Source organism: Carcharhinus amblyrhynchos, chromosome 15 (assembly GCF_965287045.1).
Source record: "Carcharhinus amblyrhynchos chromosome 15, sCarAmb.v2.hapA, whole genome shotgun sequence".
NCBI lineage: Eukaryota > Metazoa > Chordata > Chondrichthyes > Carcharhiniformes > Carcharhinidae > Carcharhinus > Carcharhinus amblyrhynchos.
The window spans coordinates 60,046,216-60,073,258 of record NC_137338.1 but is presented as its reverse complement, the minus strand read 5'-3'; the positions used below and the strand labels follow the sequence as shown (position 1 = coordinate 60,073,258).

The window sequence follows — 27,043 nt, the reverse complement described above, 5'->3', positions numbered from 1 at the left end:
TGGGGAGGATAAACTCCAGAGAAGGTAGGGGAGGAAGACTCTTCACTGAAAATCCTACCTTTCAAGTGTTTTTCAGGAGCACCCCTCATACTTTCATCAAAAAACAAGGCCTAAAGTGACACAGGTTCAACAAAGAGCTGGGGACTGGGCTTTGCCACCTTCTCTAATCTGACTTAGAGCCTCACACCAGGGAGAGGACAGACCTGCCAGTGACTATGAGGGTCACACTGGAATTGAACTTTTGCACATTTGTGTTTTTTCCAGGAAAGAGCGGGTGACCTTGTGTGCCAGTATACCATCCATCAGAGCATCTGAGAGGTCACGCAGGCCATGTATTCTAAACGAGGAGAGTACATCATCTTCTCATTCAGTAGGGCCAAGCAGAATGACAAGGGCACACAACCTCACCAGTTTAATGGCATTCCCGATCAAGCAAAATGCATTTCCTGTTGTAACATGATATCATAGGTCCCCACTACAATGGGGTGAGGTACACAAACCATAAGAACTGTCATTCTATCAGTGAGCTGTGGTGTGTGAATCACTTCCAATACACCATCCTGGGCAGCACAGTGGTTAGCACCACTTTCACAGCTCCAGGGACCCGGGTTCAATTCTAGCCTTGGGTGACCATTTGTGTGGAGTTTGCACGTTCCCTGTGTGTCGGCATGAGTTTCCTCTGGGAGCTCCGGATTCCTCCCACAATCTGAAGATGTGCAGGTTAGGTGGATTGGCCATGCTAAATTGCCCCTTGGGGTTCCAAGATGTTTAGGTTAGATGGATTGGCCATGGTAAATGTATGGGGTTACAGGGATAGGATGGGGAGAGAGGGCCAGGTTAAGATACTCTGTCTGAGAGCAGGTACAGACACGAGGGGCAAATGGCCTCTTCTGTCCAGGAATTCCATGATTCTATGAATGCATGATGTATTATTTTCCTATGCCTGTTAGACATTTTCGGGCCTCCACGGAAAACCAGAGGGATAAAGGAGCGAACTCCCCAATTCTGACTTATGATGGAAAGAATTTCAGTGATGAAGCAGTTGAAGATGTTTAGTCCTAGGACACTACCCTGATGATGTCCTGGGACAGAGACGATTAGCCTCCAAAATGACAATCATCTTCATCTATGGAAGAATTGGAGATTTCACGTGACTTTAATGACCCATGTAAGGACATTTCACCTCTCTGGCACTGCTGGCAGATCCTCAAGGCCAGACTTCAGGCATTGATACGCTTTGCTACCTCTCAAATTCCCTACAGAGTGTTTGCCTTGAGGGCTTCCTACCTGCCACACTTGCCCCCCCCTCCACCTCCACCTCCCCTCTCCACCCACTGTAGGTCATGAATGTTCTCCTTCTCTCCACCTTCATGACTGAGGCTTCCATTGCTGCGTTAATAGCTGGTAACTTTTTCTCTGTTTCCTTTCCCTTGTGTAGAATTGCAACACTAGCCTTCAACAGTAGCTTCCAATGTTTCAGTACAACTTCCCTTTAAAAGGCATGCAGACTGCCTTTAAGAGCTGGAGTTTAGTTGGAACAAGTGCACGCTGTTCGGACTCCTGATGGTCATGCAGCCAGCCGAGAGCGTGGGTCACAGTGGGTTGCACGTTGAGATTATTGAGGAGGAACCACAAAGTCTGTGTGCCTCTGGGGAATGGGTGCATCACTCCTCCATCAAGCCAGAGACCAAAAAACGGGTTGGGATAAATTTTGTCCCAATGTAACACAATCTAATAAGCTGTATTAAAACCATTTGTATTTTGAAATAAACCATCTATTCCCGACTATGGATGGTTACTCATTGAGGTATACAACCAATTGTTTTGATTTCTTTTACATGATTGCACAGGAAATTATCAATCACAACCAGGGGTTACAATTACACATGTCTTGGAAGTCTATAGAGAGCAGGCTGACAGAAGCTTTTATATACTCGGTAGCCTGTTTATTTAATTCATAAGAAGCTGCAAACGCCTGACATTGAATCTTAGAAATTGTTAAAACATTAACCTTGAAACTCTTGTTTGTGCATCATCCAAGTGTTAACTCCAGACTGCTGCGAGGCTTTGGAATGTATTAACGCCTGACCTTTGATATAGCTTCTTTTTGTAGAAGTTGCACACCATAATAACCACACAGTGAGCTGAGCGATAGAGCAGGACTAACAACAAACCCCCAGGAGTTTTTAATTGTACTAGTCATTAAAACCCTTGCAGTCATGTATTGAGTAAGAGTGCCGTAAAATGCTGGCATTCCCATCGTCACACAACAGAGCTGGTGGCCAACAGCAGCAGGCAAGACAGTTGACGTGAGGACAGAGCTGCTTGAAGGAACAGTTGGGAAGCTTCCCCTAGCAGCACTTGATGCAACAGGCTTTAAACAGAGTGATTACACTGTTCAGATCCTAAAGACACAAGAAAGAAGATGGCCAATTTCTAGAAATCAGTTCTGGTAAATAGAAAGCACTGTTTCGGAGCTCAGGCACATTTCGCAGTCAGCCAAGACATAGCGTTAGCCTTCAAAATCATAGAATCCTACAGTGTTGAAGGAGGCCATTCGACCCATCAATTCTGCACCAACCACAATCCCACCGAGGTCCTACCCCCATAACTCCATGCATTTACCCTAGCTAGTCACCCTGATGCTTAGGGTCAATTTAACATGCACAGTCCACCTAAGCCACACATCTTTGGACTGTGGGAGGAAAGCCACGGAGACACGGGGAGAATGTGCAGAGTCTGCACAGACAGTCACCCAAGCCGAGCATCAAACTTGAGTCCCTGGCACTATGAGGCAGCAGTGCTAACCATTGTGCCAACATGCCACTCTAAAAGCTTGTGTGCCATGTTAGGCTCAACCAGAAATAGAAAGTTAGTTGGTACAGTACTGTCATGGGAGAAAAAGGCAATAAAAGCTTACTCCGAATGGCATACAAATACTTCACAATTCAAATGCACAAGTTCTCAATCTACAACTAATCAACATAACATAAGCTATTATGGGCACAAATGATACAATTTATAAGAATTGCAAGTTCAAGTACTGTGCAGCCCCATTGTAACGTGATGGTTGAGGTCCATAAAATGTTATCGCGAATGTTATTGGGGTCATGCTAAATCACTAAACCAGAAAGAGCAAAAAAAAAGGGTCCATCCGTCAAATCCGATTTCACGCTACATTGGGGCATGTAAAATTGGGGTTCCACTGTAGTCTATAAGGCACAGGATGAAACTGTTACAATAACAGATACTCTATTAAGCACAAAGTACAAGTTTCTTAGGCTAGTGTTTTAAGCCTAAACATCTTCAGCCTGTTTTGCAATTAGCTTCCTTCCATCAAAAATAGGGATGTTCATTAATGATTGTATTGTGTTTACTTTCATTTTCAACTCCTTAGCGAATACAACAATTGGTGCCCACATGCAGCAGGACACAGACAATATACATGTTTGGGCCAATAAGGGATAAGTAATATTTGTGCCATTTAAGTATCAGACAATGGCCATTTCTAGAGAAAGTCCAGCTATCTCCCCTTGACATTTATTTCCATTCCTTTTAGAATCCCCTACATCAATATCCTGGTGATGACCACTGATCAGAAATTTAACTGAATCGGCCATGTATACACTGTGGCTACATGAGCAGGTTAGAGTCTCAAATTCCACATTAAGTAACTCACCACCTGAATTCCCAAAGCCTTTGCATCATCTATGAGGCAGAAGTCAGGAGTGTGATGGAATATTTTCCATATGCCAAGATGAATGCAGCTCCAACATCACCCAAAAGCCTGATACCACCTAAAACAAAACAGCATGCTTGTTGGACACTTTTCCACCACCTTAAACATACACATCCTTCACCATTGGCAAACCATGGCTGCAGTGAGTACCATCCACAAGATGCACTGCACCAACTCAACAAAGCTTTTTTGACAGCACCTCCAAAACCTATGATCTCTACTAACTAAAGGAACAAAAACAGCCAGCATGTGGGAACCTCCAAGTTCCCCATCATTGATTCACACACCTTCCCAACTTGGAAGTATATTGATACTCCATCATCATCGTCAACTCAAAGCCCTTGAACTCCTGAAATAGCAGCACTATGAAAGTAGAGTCACTAAAGATGGTACAGCCATTTCCACTCACTGACCATCCCGTTTGCCACCAACTCCTTAGGGAAAACTAGGGGTGGACAATACATGCAGAATGCACCTGAATAATATATATATTTAGCTGCTCTGGCACTCTGCGACAAGCACAAGTACTACATGGTAAGCAAACACCAATATTGCGTTTATAGGTATATGTCATGTACAAGTTTATCCACTTGGATAAACTTGTACATGATGGATAAACACTGCAAGTGAAAGATAGAGCACAAAATCAACATACTAGGATGCAAAGATTTTGTAAGGTGCAAAGTACAGATACTTGCACATATTTTAAGGCATCACAGATGTGGAATGGCAGGGCTGGGATTATTTCAAAATAATAAATTATGGGAGTTATTATCCAAGTACAGAAGTTACCCATTGAAAAAGCACAATTGGTAAGATAGGGACACTCCCTAATAGTGTCTCCATTATAGCACTCTTGCTCAGCATACATCTTTTATAAATAAAAACTGCTGCTCTCTACCTAACTTCCTCTCCATCTCTCCCTATATTCCGATCCTCCCACTTTACCACCTCCCTGCATAACCTTCCAATCCCTCCTGCGCCCTTCTTCCCAGTTTCTCACTCTGCCCTCTTACTGTGACTCCTCTCTGAGCTCTTGTTCTCAGAAACATTCAGGAGAAGGGAGCAGAGAGGAAGCAGCAAGTCGGGAGGGTCAGGGAGATAGCGAGGCAGGAGTGTCGGGGAAAGGGAGCGCTAAAGCATTGGAACCAGGAAGCTGCGAGTAGGAGGTATGAAATTGTGGGTAATTAAGAGATAGCAAGTTAAGAGTTCTGAAATTGTTAATAAAAGGATTTTTGGGTCAGTTCGGTTTAAGTCAGCTAATAGATTTTTAATGTAAAAACTACAGGTCAGGAAATAACCCATCTTTATTCCATATGCCAAAGTGATTTTTTTTAAGCACCTTTTCATTTCGCATGCTAATTTTTTAGGAGCACAAAGGGTGCTAAATGAGGGATAGTTATACTGGGGAGAAATTTGGAACGGAGATCTAGGAGTATAAGTTCATAGCTCCATGAAAGTGAAGTCACAGGTGGACAGGGTGGTGAAGAAGGTATTTAGTATGTTCATTGGTCAGAACATTGAGTACAGGAGTTGGAATGTCGAGTTGAAGTTGTACAAGACATTGGTATGGCCACACTTGGAATGCCGCATACAGTTCTGGTCACCCTATTATAGAAAGGATATCATTAAACCAGAAGGGGTGCAGGAGAGGTTTACTAGAGTGCTACGGGAACTTGATGGTTTGAGTTATAAGGGGAGGCTGGATAGACTGGGACGTTTTTTTCCTGGAGCGTAGGAGGTTAGGAGTGATCTTATAGAGATCTATAAAATAACGAGGGGCATAGATGAAGTAGATAATCAACATCTTTTCTCAAAAGTAGGGGAGTCTAAAACTAGAGGACATAAGTTTAAGATGAGAGAGAAAGATACAAAAGGATCCAGAGGAGCATTTTTTTCACAGAGGGTGGTGTCAGGAATAGGCTGCCAAAGGTAGTAATAGAGGTGGGTATAATTTTTTCTTTTAAAAATGTAGGCAGTTACATGGGTAAGACTGGTATAGAGGGATATGAGCAAAACTTGGGCAATTGGGACAAGGCTAATGGTAAAAACTGGGCAGCATGCTGTAAACCTCAATGACTCCATGACTCTATCTTGAAGGGAATTTATAAATTGAACAATGATATATCATGTCCAAAATTGTGAAACATGGTCTCAAGCTTAAATTCTGGAAACTGCATAGATTAAACTACTTTGGCACTGAAATGGCAAATACATGGCATGCACTATGCAGGAGGAGACAGTTATGGCCACGATTGAAGAGGAATTTATCTGAATTCCTATCAGTGTAAGTACTACACAAGGGTTAATGTATGATTGCACCATGGGGCACAAGATCCAAAGAACAGAAGTGCAACAGAAGCACTTTGCAGAGTACAAGGTAAAGATAATGCAAGAAAGAAGAAAAATTATACATGCATTTTTCAACACTTTCCAAACCTGAGGACATCCCAAAGTCATTTACAGGAAATTTAGGTACTTCTGAAGTGTAGTCACTGCAATATAAGAAACAGAATTTCTCCACAGTAAAATCCCAGAAATAGAAAGAGACAATTTGTTATAATCTAATCTTGTGAAGTTGTTTGAAGGATAAATATTGGCCAGGACACTGAGGAGAACTTCCAGCAGGTAATGTACATGTTGGATAAAGACAAACAAGACGGCATCCTTTACACAGGCCTGACGCATATATACAGGCACATCAGAACCCCATTGCAACATAGCCAGCCAGCACCAAAGGTTGCAATTCAGTGCAATCAACTTTAGGAATCCCAAGACAACCACAAAGGTAAATAAGTAACTTATCTGAACGTGGAGCTCCACTTCTCCTGATCCCGTATTCAAGGAACCAATCAGTCCATTCTCAACCATCTTTCTCCTTAGTTCAACTCCTCAATTCCACCCCGAACCCTGGACTCCCAATGCTCTCTGATTGCCCTTTTCCACCCTCCCTCATGCCTTTCAGCTTTCACAAGTTATTTCAGAAAGTTTCAAACCCACAAATGTTGTAAGCAGAGCTTTTGTGTATTTTCTCTACCATTTCTTGTGATAAAGCTGTTGGAATGTTGGGTTTATCTGCAATTAAAAAAAAGCCTGAGTTCCAATTCCATTTTCAGTATAAACTCTCATTGGCACATTACAGCCAATATTTGAAGTTGTTAGCTTTGTGGAAGCTATAATTGTCCTTTCTTTTACAAAAGAAGTGGTTTGTAACCCACCTTCCACATTTGCAATATCAGTAAAACAGGACTTCGTAATGTCACGGCAGGAGAAATTTCACTGACTGCTCCCTGTCTCTAACTATTTACAGTATGAATCACGACAACAAAATGATGACTGAGAGCCACCAGTCAACATACTACAATTTAGTTTCATAACATTTTGGCGCATGTAGTATTTAGAAGCATATAGTGCTTTAGCACTGTTGTGATAGATCTGGCAAAGTATGTGTGAGCAAATATGAAGAATCAGCTAGTAGGCAAGCTAAAGGACAAAAATAAATGCTTTGAGTAATGAAGAACTGTAGAAGCATATAGAGTACATATAATTTTGAATGTTATGGATAATTAATGCAATATCCAACAGGCTTTTGATACAAGCCAACAAAAAGTGTTGCTGACATAATTATATTTATAGCTGGAAGAGGACAGGTGTATTTATCCCTTATTCACTAACATCAATTTTCTGGCACTAAAAAGCTGTAAGATATAAATCCTGATTATCTAATAGTAATGCTGAACGTATCAGTTTCTTCCTCATTTAGTGTCGAGAATATTTTTCCGCATTTTCTTGAGCAGAGGACAGGAGTTCCAATCAGGAAATGTACGAAGTACGTGTTTCCTTGAATACCGTGGAGTTTTAACTTCAAGGGTGTTTTTGAATTTCTTTTTTTACCTCTCCCCCGTTCAAGTTCCCTACTGGGAGAGCCAATCTGACAGACGGCTAAGCTTGGCCACTTGTGAGATACGAAAAAGACATGAGGGGGAACAGAAAGGTTTCGTGGGTGGGGAGGGGTGCTGTGGGAGTGATCAGATCGAGAGGATGGACAGGATGGTTGGGTGGGGTCAGTGACCATGGCTGGATGTTTCGGGGAGGGGGGTTGGGGGAAGCATTTTGAGTTGGGGGGGGGGGGGGGAGAGGGTGCAGGAGAGGTACTCATTAAGTGAAGATAACAAATTGTAGAGGGAGATCATGGGTTAGATGGATTTGGTGATCTTAGTTGAGCAGGGGTAGTCAGACAAATTACGGGCGTGGTGAGTGGGGACAGGGTTATCCTGTTGGGAAGAAACACTCCTCCTCCACCTGGGCCACAAGCTGCATTGGCAGCGTAGTGGTTAACACTACTGCCTCACAGTGTCAGGGACCCGGGTTTGATTCCTACCTTGGGTCACTCTCTTTGTGGAGTTTGCATGTTCTCCCTGTGTATGAATGGATTTCCTCTGGGTGCTCCGGTTCCCTCCCATAGTCCAAGGATGTGCAGGTTAGGTGGATTGGTTTAAGCTAAATTGTCCCTTAATGTTGGGGGACCAGCGGGTAAATACATTGGGTAACGGGGATAGGGCCTGGGTGGGATCATTGCCAGTGCCAGCTCAATGGGCCCAATGGTCTCCTTCTGTACAGATTCTATGATTGTGGATCCAGGTCTTCTCATTTCCTTTTACCTGACAGATTTGCGAAGGTCAGTGAAGCCTGGATAATGGCGATTTACAGAAACCCAGTTCAAATGAAAGTAAGCAGCTTTCGGCAACCAACCCAGTGCCTGTGAGTGGATTAGCCACCCATTGCTTTGTCTCACCTCTGCTGAACTAAAATTGGGCAGCTTTGACATTTTTGGCATTTTAACTTCACTCTTGACCCAAACCATCTAATTCCGCGGTTTAAAATTACCTGCTCAATGCCAGATTGAACTGAATCAGCGTGTAAATCTGATGTTCTTCTCCTGCTGGCTGGTGAAGTGACACCATTCTGTGCTACGTCTGTCAGCGGGGGAAAAACATAACTGTCACTATTTAGGCTGGCAGCCAATGAGTGAAAAGGTTTTCACTTGATAAGTCTGCCTCCAAGACACAGTTAGCAAGGAGAAGATTTCACTGGGCTCTTACTCAGCGAATCTGTCAATTTATTTACATCGCAAGCCAAGAACTGAAGTAAATTTGGACCAATTTGGAGTTCAGATGATTCACTGTAAAACAAAAGGTGATGTGTGTCTGAATCATTTGATGTGAACACAGTATTAGAGTGGGTTGACACACTGAAACTTCTACATTCACTATCAAGGTTGAATTGGAAATGTATTCACTGATACAGCTGCCTCTATTGTAGTCATCTAACTGAATACACAAACATACACAGCTAGCACTCACAAACAACATTCTTAGAGCGCAGTGATAATACTGTGATGCTCACAACTTCTGTTAGCTCAACTGCTTGCCAAACTGTCCCAGTCCAGCTCCAGCATTGACAGCGACCCAACAATGTGGAACATTATCCTCTCCACAAAATACAGGACAGATACAATCCAGCCAATTGCTATTCTGTCACTCTACTTTCAATCATTAGCAAAATGACGGAAGATATCAAGTGGTAACAGCCTGCTCATTGACGCTCAGCCTCCACCAGTACAATTCGTCTCCAGACTTCATTACAGCCTTAGTCCAAACATGAACAACGTGGTGGCACAGGGGTTAGCACTGCTGTCTCACAGCTCTAGGGACCTGGATTCAATTTCTGGCTAGAGTCACTGTCCACGTGGAGTTTGCACATTCTCCCTGTGTCTGCATGGGTTCCTCCAGATGCTCCAGTTTCCTCCCACTCCAGAGATGTGTGGGTTAGGTGCATTGGCCATGCTAAATTGCCCCTTAGTGTCCAGGAATGCGTAGGTTAGAGAGATTAGTGAGGTAAATATGTGGAATTACAGGAATAGGGCCTGGGTGGGATTGTTGTCAGTGCAGATCCAATGGGTTGAATGGCTTCCTTCTGCACTACAGGGTTTCTCTGATGATTTCTATGATGGATGGAAGAGGTGAAGTGAGAGTGACTGCCCTTGACATTAAGGCAGCATTTGACTGAGTGTGACATCTATTAGCCCCAGCAAAAATGGAAAATCAGAGGTGAACTTCTCCACTGATTGGAGAAGTGCTCACCACAGAGGAAGACTGTTGTGGTTGTTGGAGGCCAATCGTTTCAGACCCAGGACATTATTGCAGGAGCTCCTCAAGATCGCGTTGTAGGGCTAACCACCCTCAGCTGCTTCATCAACGGCCTTCCCTCCATCAGAAGGTCGTAGGTGGGAAGTTCACTGCTAATTGCACAGAGTTCAGTCCCATTCACAAATCTTTAGATAATGAAGCAGTCCTGAGTCCAAATACAGCAAGACCTGGACAACATTCATGCTTGGGTTGATCATTGACAAGTAATATCTGTACTGCACAAGTCAAGGCAATGACCATTGCCACAAGTGAGAGTCTAATCATCTACCCTTCATATTCAACAGTATTTCTGTTGCTAAGTCCTCCAGCATCAATATCCTGGAGAATACCATTAATTAGAAATTTAACTGGGCCAGCCACATAAATACTGTGACTACAAGAATAAGTTCTGAGACAACTGGCTCACCTCCAAAATCTTTCTACTACCAACAAGGCACAAGGGTCAGTTATAGAATAGAATCATACAATGCAAAAGGAGGCCATTTGGCCCATCAAGTCAACACCAACCACAATCCCACTCAGGCCCTATCCCCATAACCCATACATTTAACCTAGCTAGTCCCCCTGACAGTTAGTGGCAATTTAGCACAACCAACCCACCTAACTCACACATCTTTGGACTGTAGGAGGAAACCGGAGCACCCAGAGAAAACCCATGCAGACACAGAGAGAATGTGCAAACTCCACCCAGACAGTGACCCAAGCCAGAAGTGAAACCCGGGACCCTGGCGCTGTGAGGCAGCTGTGCTAACCACATGCCATGTATGATGTTTAACATCTCTGGATAGCGTCCAACATGAAGGCATTCCAGAAGTGTGTAGGTTTAGAGCAGTAGAATACTTCGGGTGTGGAAAAAATGGTAGTTTAAGACAGAAAGGTAGAAGCAAGCAGGGCCTGCCCAGTACAAGCACAGTAAATTATCCAGCCCCGGGGCATAGTATGGAGGATTGTCCACACTATGGGGAACAAAACGTCATATCATTAAACAATGTGGAAGTGGGCAAGGTGACCTCATCACAGTGGTGTTGGTAGTAAATGGCTGGTCACTGAAGGTGGAGGTAGACACGGGGTGTTAGCTACTGTTCTGAGTAATTGGACTTACTGTTATCTTACAGAAGAAATTCAACACCTTAAATTGATGAACAGTGAAGTAAAACTAGTTATATTTACCAGAAAAGCCATAAAAGGTAATGGGAGCCATGATTCATCAAAAGTCGAAAGAGTATTTGGGATAGACAAGCCAGGCTTCATGAAGAATCTTGAAAGCGGATCAAATTGCTTTTCAGGAGTTGTGCTGGCTGGGACAGGAGGACGGGGGTGGGGGCAGTAAATGGGCTCACTCTCTTATTTTCCCACCTTTTTGGAAAGTATCGAAGAGGAAGATTTAGCCTGCTGGAATGATAACCAGCATCACAACAATAAGTGAATGTTTAATTACAACACTTGAAGGAAACGGAGGTAGATCTGTTGATTCATTGCTCTCATACAACAAGTGTGTTTCAAGGATTGAAAGTTGGCAATCTTGACTTTTGTCCATTCAGTTGAATGGAAGGGAAATTGTGCGATGCATACATCTTAGTCCCAAATAGTTGCTGTTTACTCACATCATGTTCCGGCAGTGTTAATTCCCCAGTTTTAATGAAGGTCACTGAACTGTACAGCAGGAAATATTTAGTAAAGGATTCATTATGCTCCCTGGGAGGTTAAGAATTACTCTAGTCACCATGAGCAGTGGCAGCATAAATGTGGGAAGATTTGCTCTTCGATATTTCTATCAATATCATTCTTAAAGAATGGATTTAACATTTTACTTTAATTACCAAATGGAAGAGAGCTTCACCAGAGTGTTGATGATTTAATTAGAAACACTGACCAGACTAATTCTTACCCTCACACAATGAATTCCTATTAATAGATTCTCCTGCTCTGAAAATGAAACAGATCTACCTGTATTATAATGCTTTGTGCAGTATCCTAGTTCCTTCTCATCCTTCAGAAGAAACTGCGGAAGGGTCAGCCCATCTGCAACCTGCACCGGCCCCCCATCCAGCCATTCAAAAATCAGATCGTTCATTGTGTATCCGACTGTAGACCAACACAAAGGTATCAATGAACCCAACGAGATTTGATTAGATCAACAAAAGACATTGATGAAGTAGGCGGATGAAGCTTGTTCAAAAGATGTAAAGTAAAGCAATGGGAATGAAAACTAGTGTACTTAAGTTTTTATTTTTGATGTCTGGCGATGACGTGCTTTCATGGATCTGGAGCGTGGAAGATGTTCAGGATGTTGGGTATGGTCAAGGATACAATGGAAGCAGCCGGTGACAGATGTAAGCCACACATGAGAAGGCGGCAGTTGTATTGGATTGAATTGAAATGCTATATTAAAATTGGCAATCTCAGATTATTTGATGTAGCTTTAAGGTGGCAGCATATTTATTTATGTCCAAGATTTTGGTCATATGTTTCTGACAGAGACAATTATGACAGAAATTTTATAAAATAGTGATGTCTTAGAGTTCATGTATCAGTAGATTTACATTTTCTGAAATTAATATGAAAACAAAATACAGCAGAATCATAGAGGTTCACAGCATGGAAACAAGCCCTTCAGCCCAACTTGTCCATGCTCCCCCCTTTTTTCAAATCACTAAGTGAGTCCCAATTGCCCACGTTTGGCCCATATCTCTCTATACCCATCTTACCTATGTTACTGACTAAATGCTTTTTAAAAGACAAAACTGCACCTGCATCTACTCCTACCTCTGGCAGCTTGTTCCAGACACTCACCACCCTCTGTGTGGAAAAAAAATGCCCCTCTGGACCCTCTTGTATCTTTCCTCTCTCACCTTAAAGCTATGCCTTCTAGTTTTAGACTCCCCTACTTTTGGGGAAAGATATTGACTATCTAGCTGATCTGTGCCCTTCATTATTCTTATAGACCTCTATAAGATCACCCCTCAGCCTCATATGATCCATAGAAAATAGTCCCAGTCTGTCCAGCCTCTCCTTATAATTCAAACCATCAAGTCCTGGTAGCAGCCTAATAAATTTTTTTTAAGTAGGTGGTCTTGGTATATAACCTATGAGTTAGAAATGAATGGCATAGATGCCATGCATGATCAGCAATGTTTATGAATGTGCTTATTATTACACTGTTAGTAGACATGGTTCATCAGAGGATGAAATGAGGCTTGTGTACATGCACATGTAATCCAGTTACTTACAGCTCTCTAACTGCATTGCACATGTTTGTACATCCATTGGAAAATTTTTCAAATCCATTGGACAGGATAATGTTAGCGTCAGCCTGAGAAAAATAGGCAAAAATATAGATTATTTTTTAAAAAAAATATCAATTTCAATGTGGAACTTGTCGTCTGTCTCATTTTGAATAATGGATCCAGAAATTTCAAATATTCACACAAGACACCAAAGAGTTAATATTTGCACGATTTTGCGAACACTTGTGAAATGGGACAGCACAACAGGGATAGGCCTGCAGTATTGCTGATTCATGCTTGCCACTCGCAAGACTCCATGTTGGCATTGCACCCTTGCAAAATTACACCTCAAAGTCTGATTGTTAAACCAAAGTCCATCTTCTTTACCTCTGTCTTGCAAGGTTTGGAGACATTAATCATTCTAATTTATGTCTGGTTTTATGACAATCCTCCTGAAACCACTGCTTTTCATCTTTGTGATTTGGATCTAAATTCCAGTTCACGTTGAAGGGTATGAGGATAAAAGAAATAGCTTTATTTTACTGGTTGTCCCAAGCATAGCACATCTGATTTCATTTCAACACTGTCCTTTCCATAGATGAGATCATAGTACAGAATTAGTTATTATTTCAAGACAATCTTTGCTGGCCTCAAGGGAAGGAATAACTGAGCATGATTTTCACTGTGTTGACAGCACATGCAAACAAATAAGACTTTTGAAGCTCATTAAGACATTCTAATGCAAATTCCATTAGTTTGCTGAATATGGAAAATCAGTTTACCATTCAAGTCATCTTTTCTCATGCTGGATTAGAAAGCAATCTTTGGCACAGAGATGATAAAGATAGTCGCTATAAGAAAAACAGACCTCATGCCATTTTACAAGGCAATATGATCAATTTTAACCGGCAGGAGAGAACTGGTGGGTAGAAGGCCAAGTGCAACTGTATGATAGTGTTGACCAGAGGCTCATGTCTTATAGAAACCTGTGGTCTTTGCCATTCAACAAGCAAGCAGGGCACCCCAAATGGGCATTCTACTGCAGCCCACTGGCATCATCCACTGCAGTACCAGCTGCTCAGATGCCAAACTGTAGGAATTTCCTGGGGAGGAGGGAGAACATGAGCACCAGGATGGTTAAGCCAGAGCTGTAAGTGACCTAGAGTTTTCACGTGGAACCAAGAGGAGCAGGAATTTTGCTCCTAGCTTCTCAAAAAAATTACATGTAAAGCAAATTTAAAGACATTTTTCAAACGTCACCAATGCTCCCTTTAAGAAAAGTTTCTTTGGCCACTGAAATACTAGCACAATTAGGGAGGCCATGTTTTTGACTTGTTCTGGCCATGTTGTAACTATGAATTGGCATCAGGCATTACAGATATCAGAGTCAACTGACCTCGATACTTAAAATGAGCCACCCATCTAATTCAAGCTGGCACCTGGGCTACGTAAAAGCTCTGGGCCAAATCTTATCAGTTAGTCAAGAGGTCAAGAGCAGCAACAGGGTGGCAAGTGCAGCGCTCTGACTTTAGGGCTACCACCAAGTATGTTTCACGTGTAAAGACAGCATTCTTAAGTCTTTGTGAGAGGTTTTACTGAACTGTGGTAAGATGCCTGCCTCCAAAGGCAGCCTCATGGCATGTGTACATGACTATGAAAAACCAGATATGTCAATCAGACTGCTTACATTTCAAAAACCAAACAGGGTGGACCAAGGTACAAATTCGCCTGAATGTCCTTTTGAAACCAGTGTTAAAGAGATGTTATTGGGATAGTGCGAGTTTAGCTATTGTGTTCTGGAATCATAGAATCCCGACAGTGCAGAAAGAGGTCATTTAGCCATCGACACCAACAACAACCCCAACCAGGCTCTAATCTTGTACACCCATGTATTTACCCTGCTAATCCCCCGATACTAAAGGGCAGCTTAGCATGGCCAATCAACCTAACCTGCATACAGAGTCACAGAGGCTTACAGCATGGAAACAGGCCCTCCTGCCCAACTTGTCCATGCCGTCCCCTTTTTTAACCCCTAAGCTAGCCCTAGTTGCCCACATTTGGCCCATATCCCTCTATAGCCATCTTACCCATGTAACTGTCTAAACACGTTTTAAAGGACAGAATTGTACCCGCCTCTACTACTATCTTTGGACCGTGGGAGGAAACCGGAACACGGAGAGGAAACCCACACAGAGATGGGGAGAATGTGCAATCTCCATACAGTCACCAGGGGCCAGAATTGAACTCGGGTCCCTGGTGCTGTGAGGCAGCAGTGCTAACTATTTAATTCCATTCAATTACCAAGAGGGAGGGAAAAGCATGAGTGCTTGGTGCAGAGGTTAAAAGAAAAAAAATCCCAGAATGGCTTTAAAAATGTGTTGGAGGACTCCCTGCATCTGAAAAGTGCATTCATGTTTCTACTGTAGACAATTTACCAGACCATTTCTAACATAGATTTCACACTCAAAGTACAAATTCATATTTTTAAAACCTGAGGGTCTACTGTATATATCCAGTAATTTCTGTCAATATTAGATACATATATTGCCCACTGCTCAGCTCTTTTCTTTAAGTAGAAAATTCATTGAACAAGTCTTATTATAAAAGAACAGTTTAAATTTTTCATTATCGCTTGGTAGAATTTACTAGAAAACATAACTGGAAACAAAACAAAGGCATGTTCAAAGGTGGTAATTATTCAATGAAAACATTGGCTCTTTTTCTGGTATTTACTGTCAAGCTCTGTTATACTTTACTGTAGCCTAATGAGGCTCAAACAATACCATGTCATTTTCTGCTTTTAAAGTAGCAGATGTTAGCTGTATTGCCTTGTGTTGTTTCTTGGGTTAAGTACTTATACTGAGATTCATTAAAACTGAGGCACATAAGTAAAACTTACCCAAAACTCTGTTTTGCATATCTGAACTCACACCAAATTTGACTCTGTCCACCAGTATGAAATTTGCATCCTCATGTTCAAGTCTGTTACCCTTCCCCATTCCCCATGTCTGTAATTTCTTCCATTAAATCCCACTCAGATCTCTGCGCTCCTCCAATTCTGGTCTTTTCACATCTTCCATTTTAATCACCCCACTATTGGCAGCCATGTCTTCAACTGTTCAGGCCCAAAGTTCAGGAATTCCTTTCCTGCACCTCACTATCTCTCTCCCCAGCCTTGCTCCTTTAAGACCCTCTTTGACTAGGCTTTAGACCATCTGTACTAACAGCTACTTTTCAAAGTCAAATTTTATTTGATAACGTTTCTGCAAAATGGCTTGGTGTCTATTAAATGTATAAATGCCAGCAGTTTTTATAGATAAGTTACTTACATAGTGCTCTTTGAAAAAGGGTGTGAAAGATCTTTTAAGTGGGATAAATAATGTTTAACTTTTTTGTTTATTTCCTTCCTACTCTTCACTGCTGTCAGTCATGTTGCAAATAAACTCAATGCGTGCCAGGAGATCCCTGGCACCTCACCCAGGACTGTTTCTCACAAGCAAAATTAGAGCGAGGGTCAGTAGCTATATGGTCATGAAGAGCTTCACAAATTTTGATCTTCAGCTCACACTCACATGCACCATTGTCCAGCTGTTTATCATTAGATTACAATCTGAAATTGGAACACCCCTCCCTTCCACGCCAGCGGACTGATTTTTATCTTCGCTGGTCCAGCTTAGAAACCCGCCACCTCAGCTGAGGTGAACTAAGTCATTACAGATGAGATAAAGAACTTCTGTCTGCCTGGATCATCACTCTGACATGCAATGTGTTTACTCTTTGAGCCTTTTGGGAGAAGCTGTATGAAAAGCAATCCAAAAGATAATTAAGTGTGAAATAAACACAACATAGGCTACATTGAATGTATTTAGCGTCAATGTTTATTTAAAAATCAGTCAAGAACTAATTCCTCAAAACTGTTGCTCATGTTCATCTCCCAAGGCATGTATCCAATCTAAAATTAGATTATTAGAAAAGAACTAACAGTTTATTCAGCATGCTATTAATACTCATTACCTGATTGAAATCACAACCTGTTTGGAGGAGTGTGGGGTTGATAGATGCAAGGTATACTGCTGGCTCTTTTGACAAGAAAATGTAGCTTTACACATCCCAATATACTTGGGTGGCATGGTGGCAGAGCGGCCTCAGTGCCAGGCACCTGTGCTCAATTTCAGCCTCAGGTAACTGCGTGGGGTTTGCACATTCTTCCCCCTTTCTGTGTGGGTTTTCTCCAGGTGTTCCAGTATACTCCCATAGTCCAAAGATGTGTTCAATTGCCTCTTAGTGTGAAGGGGTTTAGCTGGGCAAATACGTGAGATTACAGGCTTGAGTGGGATTGTGGTCAGTGCAGACCCAGTGGGCTGAATGGCCTCCTTCTGGATGGTAGGGATTCTATGATTGGTTATATATTAACTTTAACAGCAGTCTCTATGCTAATATTAAAATAATTTAAAATGTAAGTCTAAAGTTATCCTGGAAGTCCCCTTGTACAATTTGCCCTATTTCCATATGGACAACTGCACGCACCAGTTTTAATACATATTTTCCATTGATGCAAATCGAAATCCCTTCTCATGGCCAAACAATGTATAGCAGGACTGACAATGTAAGTTGTGGCTCTAGATACAGCGAATGAACTAATAATCCAGATTTTATGGACATACATATCACTGGCCTGACAATAGCATTATAGAAGAGAGTTCACAAAGGCAGTCTAATATTTCATAAGCACCACAGCAGACTGGGATTGCTTTTTGTTCTGGCAGTTCTCAGTGAGATGAAAAGCTGACAAATGTTGGACTGAATACCAATGAATGAAAAAGCAACACAGAATGTCTTTGAGTCTCCATTACACTTTCTGCAACAGAATCCCCTCACCTCCAATACGGCTCAAGTAATCTCTTAAAATGAAAAGCATCTAATGACAAGCACTGATTAGTAATTGAACACGAGTAATCTAGATAGTAGCACGCTTTATGATCGAATACAGGTATATCACTCGGAACTGTTATGTCTGGGATTTAAGGCTTGCTTTGCTTTATGGTTTCAGGCATTGAAACAAAAAAAGCATGCCTATAAAGAAGCCAATGTGAACAGATGTGTTTTCTGGCAACACTCCAGCATGTTGAAATATCTGTTACCAGCGAGATATTTACTACTAAACAGATGCCTCCATTATATATTAACCAAGTAACAGCAATGCAAGTTGCCAGTGTTGCCCAGCTAAGATTTTAATTCATTATAAATGGTTGCAGCCTTCAATTTCAGAGATTACTTGACATTCACAAACCTGAATCTAATGACCACAAGAGAAAATGGTCACTAATGCGAGGTTCATTTAAGAGACTTGTTAATGTCACTATCATTAATTTAATGTAAATGGTAGTAAAATGCAGGCGGCCAAACAATTTTATGAAAATAATGACCTTTCCATATTCCAGGATTCATTTACCGCAATGACATTTAGCAACTTGATAGTGGCATGAGTCTCTACAAAAATAAAATAACATTCAAAGACATCATGGCTTATCCGCAGCAACTCTGGAAATATCAAGGGCGTTCATCGTTTTCTGATCACTTGGATCAAAAGGAGCAGAGTTATAATAATATAATGACGCTGATCATTTTCAGAGGCAGCAATAATGAGATAATGTGTTATTAGTTTAAGTACATTATTAACGGAGCTACATATATAAGACAGTAATGCATTAATTAGATATAAATATTAAAAAAGTACCCTTAATGCAATGTGCCACACAATATTCAGATTATACTTGCAAAGACCTCTGGACGTTGATAAAGTGAGAATAAGGTGAGATTGTTCATCAGTAAATATCCTTTGACCCTGAAGAGTTCTGTCCATTACGTTGCACAATCTTACTCCCGATTATTTCACAAAACTTCAAACAGAAGAGCACAAGAGATAATGGGAAGACATTCTGGATTGATTTCCCTTGATTTTAAAATTTCCCTTCTTATTTTCTCTGTGACTTTGTTCGCCCACTCCCATCCCCATTGCTGTAATCTCCTCCAGCTCCCAGATCCTCTGAGATACCTGCAGCCATCTAATTCTGGCTTCCAGCGCATCTCTGATTTTTTTCTCATTTCTTTAGTTTTGGCCAAGCTCTCAGCTGCCTAGGCTCCGAGCTCTGGAATTCCTTATCTAAACCTCTCCATTCTGTTACCTTTCTTACCCCTTAAACACACCTCTTGACCACATTGTTTACCATCTGCTTGATATTGCCTAACATGGCCCAGCTTCAAACCTGACTTTGTAACACAACTGTGAAGTACTAGTTTGGGGCTTTGAAAGTATTATAAAAAATATAAGTCGTTGTTGTACTCTCATATAAAACATTGCAAAGTTTTGAGGGACATTTTGCTTCTGTTACACAGTAATTTTGGTTACTTTGACAATTTCAAAGTGCTTGTCACGTTAGTAGAACATCTTGAGCTATTAATAGGCTTCTGACAACATATCCTTTGCACCACGTGGGGTCTTTTTAGTAACTCCACTTTGACAGGAGTTGCAAGAGATGACATGCTCTCAGCAGTGTGTGTGGACTCAGGACAACATAGAACCATAGAATTTCTACAGTAAAAGAGAAGGCAATTCAGCCCATCAAGCTTGCACCAAAAACAATCCCAACCATGCCCTATCACTGTAATCACACTGATTTACCCTAATAATCCCCCTGACGCTAAAAGACAATTTAGCATGAGCCAATTAACCTAACCCACACATCTTTGGATTGTGTAAGGAAACCAGAGTACCTGGAGGAAATCCACGCAGGCATAGGGAGAACGTGCAAACTCCACACAGTCACCAGAGGCTGGAATTGAACCTGGCTCCCTGGTGCTGTGATGCAGCAATGCTAACTACTGTGCCATCATGCCACTCTTATACTTGAACATCTGTGACAAGCAGCATGCAAGAAAGCCGCAGCAAATATTTAGCTAATGGCCCCTGCTAGCATTGTCATGGCCACTGGATCTTTCAACTTCTTTAAAGTCCATCTCTATTCAAGTTGCCACAGGAGGTATCAGGAACATGAGTTGCTCAACTCATGTTAACATTGCTGAAAAAAAAAAGCAATTTCTTCATAGAATCCCTGCAGCGCAGGAGGAGGTCATTCTGTCCATGAACCCTGCACCGACAACAATCCCATCCAGGCTCTCTTCCCATAAGGGGACCTAGTGGTAGGGGATGGGGATATGGCTAAGGTATTGAATAACTTTTTTGTTTCTGTCTTCACGGAGGAGGACGTGAATAATTTGCCGGGTGTTAGCGATGGAAAGGTGGTAGGACTGGAGGGTCTTAATGACATTACTGTTACTAGAGAGGCGGTGCTCGACAGACTGGAGGGGCTGATTGTGGACAAGTCCCCAGGACCGGATGGAATGCATCCGAGGGTTCTGAAAGAAATGGCGGAGGTGATAGTGGATGCCTTGGTGGTTATTTTCCAGATGTCGCTGGATTCCGGGGAAGTGCCGGAAGATTGGAAAACGGCTAATGTTACGCCGTTGTTTAAGAAGGGTGCCAGGCAAAAGGCAGGGAACTATAGGCCGGTTAGTTTGACATCTGTGGTAGGTAAAATGTTAGAATCCGTCATTAAGGAGGAAATTGCGAGGCATCTTGAAGGGAATTGCTTGATAGAGCAGACGCAGCACGGTTTCATTAAAGGGAAGTCGTGTCTGACAAATTTACTGGAGTTCTATGAGGATGTGTCTAGGGCAGCGGATAGAGGAGAGCTGGTGGATGTGGTCTTTCTGGATTTTCAGAAGGCGTTTGACAAAGTACCTCACAAGAGGTTATTGCAGAAGGTCGAGGGACATGGAGTTGGGGGTAGGGTGTTAGCGTGGATAGAGGATTGGTTGTCAAATAGGAGGCAGAGAGTGGGGGTCAACGGGTGCTATTCGGATTGGCGGATGGTGACGAGTGGAGTGCCCCAGGGGTCGGTGCTGGGGCCTCAGCTTTTTACCATTTATGTAGATGACCTGGAGGAGGGAACCGAGTGTAGGGTGTCGAAATTTGCTGACGACACCAAGATTGGGGGAACGGCAAATTGTGCGGAGGGTGTGGAGAGTCTGCAGAAGGATCTAGATAGGCTGGGCGAATGGGCCAGGAAATGGCAAATGGAATTTAATGTTGGCAAGTGTGAGGTGGTCCACTTTGGTAGGAAAAATGGTAGGAAGGACTATTACTTACGTGGCGAAAAACTGCAGCAGGCGACGGTGCAGAGGGACCTCGGGGTCCTTGTGCATGAGTCGCAAAAACCCAGCTTGCAGGTGCAGCAGGTGGTCAGGAAGGCGAATGGGATGCTGGCCTTCATAGCGAGGGGGATTGAATATAAAAGTAGGGAGGTCTTGCTGCAGCTGTATAGGGCATTGGTGAGGCCGCAGCTGGAGTACTGTGTGCAGTTTTGGGCGCCGCACCTGCGCAAAGATATTTTGGCCTTGGAGGGAGTGCAGAGGAGGTTTACTAGGCTGATACCAGAGTTGAGGGGGTTGAGCTATGAGGAGAGGCTGAATAAACTAGGCTTGTACTCGTTAGAGTTTAGAAGAATGAGGGGAGATCTCATTGAGACGTATAAGATGATGAATGGGATGGATAGGATAGAGGTGGAGAGACTCTTCCCGCTCAAAAAAAGACAGTAGGACTAGGGGGCACAGCCTCAAGATAAAGGGGGGGGCGGTTTAGAACGGAGTTGAGGAGGAACTTCTTCACTCAAAGGGTGGTGAATATCTGGAATTCTCTGCCCGTTGAAGTGGTGGAGGCTGCCTCGCTAAATATTTTTAAGACACGGGTTGATGGGTTTTTGATAAGAGAGGGGATTAAGGGTTATGGGGAGAGGGCAGGAAAGTGGAACTGAGCAGCGACAGATCAGCCATGATCTTATTGAATGGCGGGGCAGGCTCGAAGTGCTGGATGGCCTACTCCTGCTCCTATTTCTTATGTTCTTATGCATTTGCCCTGTTGGTCCTTCTGACACTAAGGGGCAATTTAGCGTGACCAGTCCACCTAACCAGCACATCTTTGATCTGGTTTTCCATTGATTTATGGATGCAGCAAGATTGAGCATTTGCTCAGATTTAAGACTTTGCCTATCTCCAGATGCTCTTGGACTGCATCCACCTCATTTAGCAGGCTCCATTTGATGAAGTTAATGCCTTGGTGAAGCACAATCCATTCTATTAACGTGCAACAGTGGACAGTCATTAGCAACACTTAATTTAGCTCTGTGCCTGTTTTTCTTAAAGCAGCCAAAATGCTTTCATATTGTCCCAATCCTTCTCCCCTCTATCTCCAATATTTGCCATGTAAAACAAGTCAGAGGTTGGCTACTTAGAAGACTGACACTTGGCTCATGACTCCCTTCAGGAATCCATGCTCAGTGGCTCAACAATCAGGTCCATGGAATGAGCAATAATTCCACTGGTGTCTTCCTGCAATACTGTTATAGGGAGCATCGCATGATAATACTAGATTGCGGCATAACTTTGCTCAGCAATGGGAAAAATATTTGGAGCCAACATATATGAGGACCTTCAACTTGATAAATGAAAGGACACCAATGGCATAGGGGATGAAGAAACTGGAAAGGTGCATCAAGTACCTCTGGTCGAGATCTTAACAGCATCACATGGAAGGATGCTTCAGCTGAACAAATTCTATTCCTCTAAATTATCAGCTAGAAACTAACATTTCTATCAGTACTTCCACCCTTCAGTGCTTGGCATTTGAACAAAGGTCAGCATTACTATCCATGCAGGCTTACAAGTTCCCTTCCCATTGTAAGAATGCCCCAGTATTGGAAAGAGATTCAGCTTTCCCACGTTCTGTATGAGGGTATGCTGGGGCAGACTTGTGTCAATTGAAGTTCCTATTCATTAAGTTTGCCACCTTGTTTAAGGAGAGAAAGTGCAGGCCATAGATGTATGATCCTGGTATGAATATCTCTGAGGGGTATTACTACTGGTGCCAGAGGTTGGGCTTAGCTCTACTGTTCATTGAGAAGATCATGCTCTCCAGAAGGTGCCAAGACCTTGCACCAGGCTGCCACACAAGTTGGTAGTGAACAGCCCCACACTCTTTGATATACCACAACAGGTCCCGGGTAGACAAATCTAACATAATTGAGCAATTGAGACATACCAAAAAAAATCTTTATTTTAAAGGCTCGAATCCTGAAGCCTGTTTCAGTCAGCAGTAAGAAGTCACAACACCAGGTTAAAATCCAACAAGTTTATTTGGAATCACAAGCTTTCAGAGTGCTGCTCCTCCATCAGATGAATGGAGGTAGGTTCACATACACAGCATATATAGACAAAGACAGGAGTTGATGGAACAGCAGAGCTCTGAAAGCTCATGATTCCAAATAAATCTGTTGGCCTTTAACCTGGTGTTGTGAGTTTTATTTTTACTGTGCCCACCCCAGTCCAATGTTGGCATCTCCACCTGAGTAAGCAGTGCATGAGATGGCTACTCAGAGCCAAATAAGCCTACTCCTGTCTCCAGGTCCCTTATTCCTAGGTTGCCCACCAGTGAGTTTTTTCCCCCTGGGGTATCACATTTCCACCTGTGCTTGCTCCTGCTCCGTTTTGCTCCACGCGTCATCCAGTGCAGATCCACTGATCTCATTTGCTTGGAACATTGTCTGGAAAATCTCCTGCCCCACAGTCATGAAAACTTTTTGCAGAAACTCTACACTAAAACAGGAGCCTGAAAAGTTACAACAGCAGCGTTGAAAAAAGCTCAGAGGAAATTCTAGAGCTGGTGAGTCTGCCAGGGTCAGGTAGAGCACAAGCAAGACATAGCACTTTTTAGAGCGAATTCTCTCAGAAGGTAGGGGAGTCTAAAACTAGAGGGCATAGGTTTAAGGTGAGAGGAGAGGAGTATAAAAGTGTCCAGAGGGGCAATTTTTTTCATAGAGAGGATGGTGAGTGTCTGGAATGAGCTGCCAGAGACAATAGTAGAGGCAGGTAAAATTTTATCTTTTAAAAAACATTTAGACAGTTACATGGGTAAGATGGGCATAGAGGGATATGGGCCAATTGGGACTAGCTTAGTTGTTTTTGAAAAAAAGAGTGGCAAAGACAAGTTGGACTGAAGGGCCTGTTTCCACACTGTAAGCCCCTATGACTCTGCTTCAATGCAGGTCGCAACAAACCCAAGATGTGTAACGGACTGGGAGGAGGAGATAAACTCAAGGGCTGGCACACTGAAGCAAGAACAGCAGTGCAATACATCGCAGGTTGTGATGCTGAATGTGTTACTGAGCTAAGTACAAAGAGCAAAGAAAAGGCAAGATGCCCATACATGCTGCTATGCTTGACCTCCAGCCTCACCATGTCAATGCTGTGTCCTTTTCCTGCCAGTTATATTGATAGCAGCATCCTCCATTGGATGTGTGCATGTGGACTGATGTAAGCTAGTTCTTGCACATTTCCTTCCATGCTGTGAGCATCTGAAGAAAAGCAGAAGTGGGTTGGTGTGTGCCCCAGTTGGAGAATTGTGAAGATATGTGAGGCAGCTTGGCGTAGTCACTATGATGAGAGGGAGAATTTGCAAAATGTAAGCAAAAATGAAAGGTAATTGTGAGGTTAATAGCAGGTTTTAAGTGTGAAATTGCAAGCTGAATAAGGGGCAGTGAAATGAGCTGTTCTGTTTTTTGGAGAGACACAGAAAGAAGGAGAGGGGAGGACTGCTAATGTTGGGGCAAAACCAGGACGTTGAAAGATCGAACAGAGAATAATAGAGAAACTGGCTTTACCTTGGCTGTCCTACTGAGGTTCCTTCACAATTTTCTGGCCCTAGTACAATGCACTTTGCCACCTATCATTGTTGCTGGTAACATGCCTTGGGAGTCCAGTGTCCAAAGGGGAAGGAGACCTCCTTCCTGCTACTTACTTGCTCCTGAGTCTGCCATTTTGCTGGCAGATCCAGAAAATCAATTGCCAAGAAGCAATATTGAATAGTGTGCCACCTTTTCAAGAAGTGAAAGCTTTCTTTAAATAAAGACAGTGCGGTCAGATTTCCACTCTTCAGCAAACTGCCTATAACAGGGTGTGCAATTAATGCAGGCAGTTTGCCAATTACATTGTAAGCAGACTCAGCCACAACAATGGATCAGGTTTCCTGCCAACATCATCAGACTGTTAGGATGATTCTCTCACTTGCTATGTATATCTTAGATGTTTAATTTATCTCAGAATAATGTAGATATGATCCTTGTTCTAAATCTGCAACAGTTTATTTACAATAGAAACAGAAAATGCTGGAAAATCTTTGCAAGTCTTGAAGTATCTGTTGGGAGAGAACAGAGCTAACATTTAGCTTTGTTCTCTCCCAACAAATGCTGTCAGACCTGCTGATATTTTCCAGCATTTTCTTTTTTTTAGCATTTGCAGAAACTTGTTTTTATCTTGGTGTTTATTTACAATACTTTGAAACATCTCAGAACTTACAGAATTCTCTACACACACATGGTTTGAGCCCAGAGCCCCAGGTATTTTCTCAAGCAGCCTCTCTCAGTATTCTTAGCTCTTTTGTTCCATACACATGCTTAAACAAGGATGTACAGTGATACAGATCAGAGAACCAACTAACATAATCAAACACAGATCAATCAAAACATTGAACAATACACCACTGAGTTGATATGTGCTCCCCACCAAATAGAACCTTTTTGTATTCCTGTGAAAATGGGTAAAATGTTAACAAGATCCTGGGATATGATTTCCTCTATGTGCCAGGCACTTGAAAGATTAATAAGCCTATGTTTTAAATACCTCCTATGATTCAGCCCTTGCAGATCTAAATTGATTTAAATTTAATTATTGCTTCCTAATTTTCCTTATCAACTCTTTGATTTATTGTTCTGTACCACACACCAAACCACATTTCACAAAAGCAAAATCATTCACATAATGACCTCCTGACATTGCTAAATTCTAAGCAAATTTGCTTTTGAGATAATGTGAAAGCATTAGTGACAGTCACTAGTAATAAAGTAATAAAATTTGTACTTCATAAGGACAAAAAAAACGAACTTCTTCAAGCTCATTACAAAATCTTGGTAATGTAACTTGTTTGATCAAAAGCTCAGTGGTAAACAATCTCCCTGTTTCGCACAAGAACCTTCATCTCTAGTTGTAATGTTTAGTCCATGTGACACCGCTAAACAGACTCAATCCAAGAATTGTGCATTAGATATATGAGTAACAAAGAAGCCACTCCAGCTTCTCCTACTCCCCCACCTCACTATTAGGAGAAGCCCCAGTGAGCACTATAAGGGGTGTGATTGGGGGGTGGGGCGGGGAAGGATCTTTCAGGTCAAACCAAGTAAACAAACTCAAATTACGTTAGGACAAAGTAAAAAGGGGCAGCTCCCCAAAAGGAAGGGGGAACGGCCCAAACAAAAACAAAAAGTACAAAGGAAAAGCTTAAGACACGTCAAATCAAAATGTGATTGTCGGGGTCTATAACCTCAGCCCCTGCAGTGCCCAATGCGCACGGAAGGAGTGTGATGAGGCAACATTGTAAAGAGAGGAAAGTAAATGCGCACTCGCCATGCATGTTTCATCTATTTTTCCTCAATAAATGAAATCAGTACCCTACAACAGATTTAGGATGGCCAATTTGCCTATCTGTATAGCCGCTCAACTGTTTAGGGCTGTGTTCTGTGCCCATTTTGTCACTTCAGGCTGGGAAAAGCTGAAAATATTCCTCAGTGTCTCTATTTTATACAATTAAAATCACTGGAGCGACTCATGAAAGTGACATCGTCAGAGACAGTCTCACTCAGAGGTTGGGTCAAATGCTACAACTACATAAGGAAATAATACAAGCTGTTATGGGAAAGCCA

General features: G+C 42.4%; 1 protein-coding gene across 3 annotated transcripts in view; it reads right to left on the bottom strand.

Moving 5' to 3' along the window:
- glra2 (glycine receptor, alpha 2) overlaps nucleotides 1–27,043 on the bottom strand; it is a 180,157-nt gene that overhangs the window by 78,466 nt on the left and 74,648 nt on the right. For all 3 annotated transcript variants that reach the window (XM_080203305.1, XM_080203306.1, XM_080203307.1), the window contains exons 5-6: nucleotides 13,179–13,261; nucleotides 11,896–12,033 (exon numbers count right to left, since the gene is read on the bottom strand). In XM_080203305.1, the coding sequence (XP_080059431.1) occupies nucleotides 11,896–12,033; nucleotides 13,179–13,261 (221 nt within the window). The remainder of the gene's footprint in view (nucleotides 1–11,895; nucleotides 12,034–13,178; nucleotides 13,262–27,043) is intronic.